At 31.3% G+C, this 6,849-nt stretch overlaps 1 protein-coding gene across 1 annotated transcript in view; it reads right to left on the bottom strand.

Moving 5' to 3' along the window:
- The window catches only part of gldc (glycine dehydrogenase (decarboxylating)), a 68,228-nt gene extending 61,379 nt beyond the window's left edge, over positions 1-6,849 (bottom strand). The window contains exons 1-2 of the mRNA XM_061895801.1: positions 6,423-6,849; positions 6,272-6,350 (exon numbers count right to left, since the gene is read on the bottom strand). Of these exons, the coding sequence (XP_061751785.1) occupies positions 6,272-6,350; positions 6,423-6,704 (361 nt within the window). The 5' untranslated portion in view covers positions 6,705-6,849. The remainder of the gene's footprint in view (positions 1-6,271; positions 6,351-6,422) is intronic.

The raw sequence follows: 6,849 nt of genomic DNA, 5'->3' as shown, positions 1-6,849 counted from the left end.
CCACTAAAGACGCTGAGATCATTATCCATGCGTTTGTTACGTCTCGCCTCGACTACTGTAACGTATTATTTTCGGGTCTCCCCATGTCTAGCATTAAAAGATTACAGTTGGTACAAAATGCGGCTGCTAGACTTTTGACAAGAACAAGAAAGTTTGATCACATTACGCCTGTACTGGCTCACCTGCACTGGCTTCCTGTGCACTTAAGATCTCTGCGCTGCAGGTCCGCCTACGCTTGGGATGGTTTCCTGCTGGCTCCGCTGTGAACGGGACTCTCGCTGCTGTGTTGGATCCGCTTTGGACTGGACTCTCGCGACTGTGTTGTATCCATTGTGGATTGAACTTTCACAGTATCATGTTAGACCCGCTCGACATCCATTGCTTTCCTCCTCTCCAAGGTTCTCATAGTCATCATTGTCACCGACGTCCCACTGGGTCATTATTGTCACCAATGTCCCACTGGGTGTGAGTTTTCCTTGCCCTTATGTGGGCCTACCGAGGATGTCGTGGTGGTTTGTGCAGCCCTTTGAGACACTAGTGATTTAGGGCTATATAAGTAAACATTGATTGATTGATATTATGGTAAGAGTCATTCAAATAACTATAAGATATAGAACATGCTATATGTTTACCAAACAATCTGTCACTCCTAATCGATAAAATCTTATACGTGTAGTCTCTTACGTGAATGAGCTAAATAATATTATTTAATATTTTACAGTAACGTGTTAATAATAATTTCACACATAAGTCGCTCCTGAGTATAACTCGCACTCCTGACCAAACTATGAAAAAAACTGCGATTTATAGTCCGAAAAATACGGTAATCATGTATTAATGCAGATTATTTGACTGCACATGCTCTTTGACTTTAAGCGCATGGATAAAACAGTTACCAACATATGTGACGTACATTTGAAAAGGACCTTTAAAAAAAATATTGTGTATGACATTCTGACAGTAAAATCTCATTTATGTCAAGCTATAAGTGACTTATTTTAAATGAATGTATTTGCTGTGATTAAATTGGGATGAATCCCATTTTTGATTTCTGATTTTTAAAAATAATTGTTTGAGAATGTTAACATTTAAAGTTCAATAAATTATGCACGCAATGTACTGCACGTGATTAATCAATTCTACTGCGTGATTAATCGTTTGACAACCTTAACATTTAAAGTTCATTCAATTTTGCAAGCAATATAGTGCACGTGATTAATCACACATCCAAAAAGTGCTATTAATCTGGTTTTTAAAATTCATATTGAAAGTTCATTAAATGATGCAAGCAAGTAATTTACTGCACATGATTAATATGATTTTAAAAATTAATCGTTTGACAACATTAACATTTAAAGATCATTGAATGACACGAGCAAGCAATATAGTGCATGTGATCAATCCTGATTAATCAATTCTAAAGAGCGATTCATCCAATTTTTTAAAATAATCGTTTAACAACATCAACATTCAAATTTCATTAAATGATGCAAGCAATATAGTGCGCGTGATTAATCGATTATAAAGAGTGATTAATCTGATTTTTTTAAATAATCGTTTGACAACATTAACATTTAAAGTTCATTAAATGACGCAAGCAAGCAATATAGTGCATGTGATTAATACTGATTAAATATTCTAGAGAGTGATTAATCAGATTTTTTTTTAATTGCTTGACAACATTAACATTCAAAGTTCATTAAAATATGCAAGCAATATATTGCACGTGAATAACCGCACATCTAAAGTGTGATTAATCTGATTTATAAAATTCATTTTCAAAGTTCATTAAATGACTCAAGCAAGTAATATAGTGTACCTGATTAATCATTCATCTAAAGCGTGATTATTCTGATTTAAAAATGTAATAATTTGACAGCAGTAATATTTAAAGTTCATGGAAATATGCGAGCAAGTAATTTATTGCACGTGATTAATCACAACTGTCAAGTATGATTAATCCGATTTAAAAAATTAACCATTAGACAGGATTAATATTTAAGGTTCATTAAATGATGTAAGACAGTAAACGTACTGAGTGATTAATCTGATTTTTTTTTTTAAATAATCGTTTGACAACATTAACATTTAAAGTTCATTAAATGATGCAAGCAATATAGTGCACGTGATTAACCACACATTTAAAGTGTGATTAATCTGATTTTTTAAATTCATTAAATAATAAAAGCAAGTCATTTACTGCACATGATTAATCAGATTTTTAAAAAATTATCGTTTGACAACATTAACATATAAAGTTCATTAAATGATGCAAGCAAGTAATATAGTCCACATGATTAATCAATTATAAAGAGTGATTAATCAGATTTTTTTAAATAGTTTGACAACATTAATATTTAAAGTTCAATAAATGAAGCAAGCAATATAGGTCACGCGATTAATCGTGATTAATCAATTCTCGTGAGTGATTAATCTGATTTTAAAAATAATTGTTTGACAACATTAATATTTAAAGTTCATTAAATGATGCAAGCAATATAGTTCACGTGATTAATCGTGATTAATCAATTCTCGTGAGTGATTAATCTGATTTTAAAAATAATAGTTTGACAACATTAACATTTAAAGTTCATTAAATGATGCAAGCAATATAGTTCACGTGAATAATCGTGATTAATCAATTCTCGTGAATGATTAATCTGATTTTAAAAATAATTGTTTGACAATATTAACATTTAAAGTTCATTAAATGATGCAAGCAATATAGTGCACGTGATTAATCGTGATTAATCAATTCTCGTGAGTGATTAATCTGATTTTAAAAATAATAGTTTGACAACATTAACATTTAAAGTTCATTAAATGATGCAAGCAATATAGTTCACGTGATTAATCGTGATTAATCAATTCTCGTGAATGATTAATCTGATTTTAAAAATAATTGTTTGACAATATTAACATTTAAAGTTCATTAAATGATGCAAGCAATATAGTGCACGTGATTAATCAATTCTAAACAGTGATGAATCTGATTTTTAAAAATAATCGTCTGACAACAATAAAATTTAAAGTTTATTAAATGCAAGAAGGTAATATAGTACATGTGATTAATCATGATTAATCAATTCTTAACAGTGATTAATCTGATTTTTTTAAAATTATCGTTTGACAACATTAACATATAAAGTTCATTAAATGATGCAAGCAATAAAGTACACGCTTAATCATGATTAATCAATTATAAAGCGTGAGTAATCTGATTTAAAAAAATAATTGACAACATTTAAAGTTCATTAAATGATGCAAGCAATATAGTGCACGTGATTAACCACACATCTAAAGTGTGATTAATCTGATTTTTAAAATTAATGTTTAAAGCTCATTAAATAATACAAGCAAGTAATTTACTGCACATGACTAATCTAATTTTTTAAAAATTTTTGTTTGACAACATTAACACAAAGTACATTAAATGATGCAAGTAATGTAGTGCTCATGATTAATCAATTATAAAGAGTGATTAATCAGATTTTTTTAAATAATAGTTTGACAACATTAACATTTAAAGTTCATTAAATGTTGCAAGCAAGTAATATAGTGCACACAATTAGACAATTCTAAAGAGTGATTAGTCTGATTATGACAATAATTGTTTGAAACATTAAAAAATAATTAAGTTTGACAACATTCAAAGTTCATTAAATGATGCAAGCAATATAGTGCACGTGATTATCCACACATCTAAAGTGTAATTAATCTGATTTTTTTAAATTCATTTTTAAAGTTCATTAAATGATGCAAGCAAGTCATTTACTGCACATAATTGGATTTTTTTTAAATTATCATTTGACAACATTTACATATAAAGTTCATTAAATGGTGCAAGTAATATAGTGCATATGATTAATTATAATTAATCAATTATAGACTGATTAATCCAATTTTTAAAAATAGTTTGAAAACATTAACATTTAAAGTTCATTAAATGATGCAAGTAAGTGATATAGTGCACGTGATTAATCCTGATAAATCAATTCTAGAGTGATTAATCTGATTTTTTTTTTATTGTTTGACAACATTAACATTCAAAGTTCATTAAATGATGCAAGCAATATAGTGCACGTGATTAACTACACATCTAAAGTGTGATTAATCTGATTTTTAAAATTCATTTTTAAAGTTCATTAAATGATGCAAACAAGTCATTTACTGCACATGATTAATCGGATTTTTTTTAATTATCATTTGACAACGTTAACATATAAAGTTCATTAAATGATGCAAGTAATGTAGTGCATATGATTAATTATGATAAATCAATTATACAGTGATTAATCTGATGTTTTAAAAATAATAGTTTGACAACATTAACATTTAAAGTTCATTAAATGATGCAAGTACTATAGTGCACGTGATTAATCCTGAAAAATCAATTCTAGAGTGATTAATCTGATTTTTTTTTTTATTGTTTGACATTAACATTCAAAGTTCATTAAATGATGCAAGCAATATAGTGCACGTGATTAAGTACACATCTAAAGTGTGATTAATCTGATTTTTTAAATTCATTTTTAAAGTTCATTAAATGACGCAAGCAAGTCATTTACTGCACATGATTAATCAGATTTTTTTTTAAATTATCATTTGACGACATTAACATATAAAGTTCATTAAATGGTGCAAGTAATATAGTGCATATGATTAATTATGATTAATCAATTACACAGTGATTAATCTGATTTTTTAAAATAATAGTTTGACAACATTAACATTTAAATTCATTAAATGATGCAAGCAAGTAATATAGAGTACCTGATTAATCACTCATCTAAAGTGTGATTAATCTGATTTTATAATTTAATACATTTGACAGCATTAATATTTAAAATTCATGAAAATATGCAAGCAAGTAATTTACTGCATGTGATTAATCACGATTCCAAAGTGGGAATAATCAGATTTTTAAAATTAACCATTAGATGGGATTATTATTACATTTGGTTAATCACATTAATCATTAATCACAACGGTAAAGTGTGATTGGTCTGATTTAAAAAAATAACCATTAGACAGGATTCACATTCAAAGTTAATTAAATTATGTAAGACAGTAAAAGTACTGAGTGATTAATCTGATTAAAAGATATAATCATTTGACAACATTAACCTTTAAAGTTCATTGAATGATGCAAGCAAGTAATTTACTGCGCATGATTAATCTGATTTTTTTTTTTTTTTTTTAAATAATAATTTGACAACATTTGCATTTAATATTCATTAAATGACGCAGGCAAGTAATAAAGAGTACCTGTTAATCACTCATCTAAAGTGTGATTAATCGGATTTTATAATTTAATAAATTTGACAGCATTAATATTTAAAGTTCATGAAAATATGCAAGCAAGTAATGTGGTTAATCACGATTCCAAAGTGGGAATAATCTGATTTTTAAAATTAACCATTAGATGGGATTATTATTACAACATTTGGTTAATCACATTAATCATTAATCACAACGGTAAAGTGTGATTGGTCTGATTTAAAAAAATAACCATTAGACAGGATTCACATTCAAAGTTAATTAAATTATGTAAGGCAGTAAAAGTACTGAGTGATTAATCTGATTAAAATATATAATCATTTGACAACATTAACCTTTAAAGTTCATTGAATGATGCAAGCAAGTAATTTACTGCGCATGATTAATCAGATTTTTTTTTTTTTAAATAATCATTTGACAACATTTGCATTTAATATTCATTAAATGACGCAGGCAAGTAATACAGAGCATGTGATTAATCTCATTATAAAAAGTTAATCTTGGACCACATTAATATTAGCAATTTAGCGTATTCTGTCCAGAAACAACTCCATGCATCCCTCAAGCTTATTAATAAGATAAGATCATTTAATTTGGTGCATGACGTCATGTTGGAGGAAGTAAAGCAAGCAGATGCCACTCATGTCACCTTATTAGGAGCCCCTTGGGCTGTGATGTAATGTGACCACTGGAACCAGATTGAACTGGACTTGGAACTTTTACACGCCGCTTGCCATCCTCCTATGAGCCTCCCCATCAGCACATTGGTGCCGCTTGCCCACTTTTTGGCGAAAACAACTCCTAATATGTTCAAAGGAAGACTTAAAGCAAGGAGGGGCTGAGCGCAGACAACAATGGAGCTGCAGCCTACATTTCAAGCTCACCGTAAAATAATACAAAATAAATAAATACAACTCGTTTTCATTGCATGAATTTTAAAAAAGCGTGCATTGGGAATAAAAAGTAAAGATTAAAAAATAAAAACACTTACACACTGGGTCGTCCAGCTTCATGCTCTGCCTCATGCGAATGGAGGATGGCACGGTGCTTTCTATCAGCTGCTCGATGGACTGATGGAAGATTTATTTCTTTTTAAACAAAAATACTTTCCAAAAAAATGTTACCGTGTTGTGGTTACGTACCTCCAGTCCCAGCACGTCCAGCATGTCCCGCTTCTCCCGCTCACCTGGCCCGATGTGCCGCTCCGCGAAGTCGTCATGCCGGGGCAGGATTCCCTCGATGCGCCGCGAGCCGACGGAGGCGGAGGTCCGCACGCCGCGCGTTGCCAGGGACGCCCAGCCCGCGGAGGGACCCGAGCCCCGGCAGCCGAGCTTCCAGAGCACGCGGCTCTTGGAAGTCACATGCCGGCTGCGGCTCGCCGACTTGGCCGCCAAGATGCCCCACGACATGGCGCAGCTTTGCATCTTGTTGCGGGGTTTGGTAGAAAAACAAATTTCCGGAAAGAAAAAAAAAAAAAAAAAAAAAAAAATTTGGCCCGGTAGAGTGCGCGCTGGTCCCCGCAGAAAGAGTGTGACTCTGCCGCTGCTGCTCCCCGCTGCTGCCGCTTGA

The sequence above is a fragment of the Nerophis ophidion genome, linkage group LG01 (assembly GCF_033978795.1).
Source record: "Nerophis ophidion isolate RoL-2023_Sa linkage group LG01, RoL_Noph_v1.0, whole genome shotgun sequence".
Taxonomy (NCBI): Eukaryota; Metazoa; Chordata; class Actinopteri; order Syngnathiformes; family Syngnathidae; genus Nerophis; species Nerophis ophidion.
The sequence above is the reverse complement of the archived record's forward strand: the minus strand, read 5'-3'. Positions and strand labels throughout refer to the sequence as shown.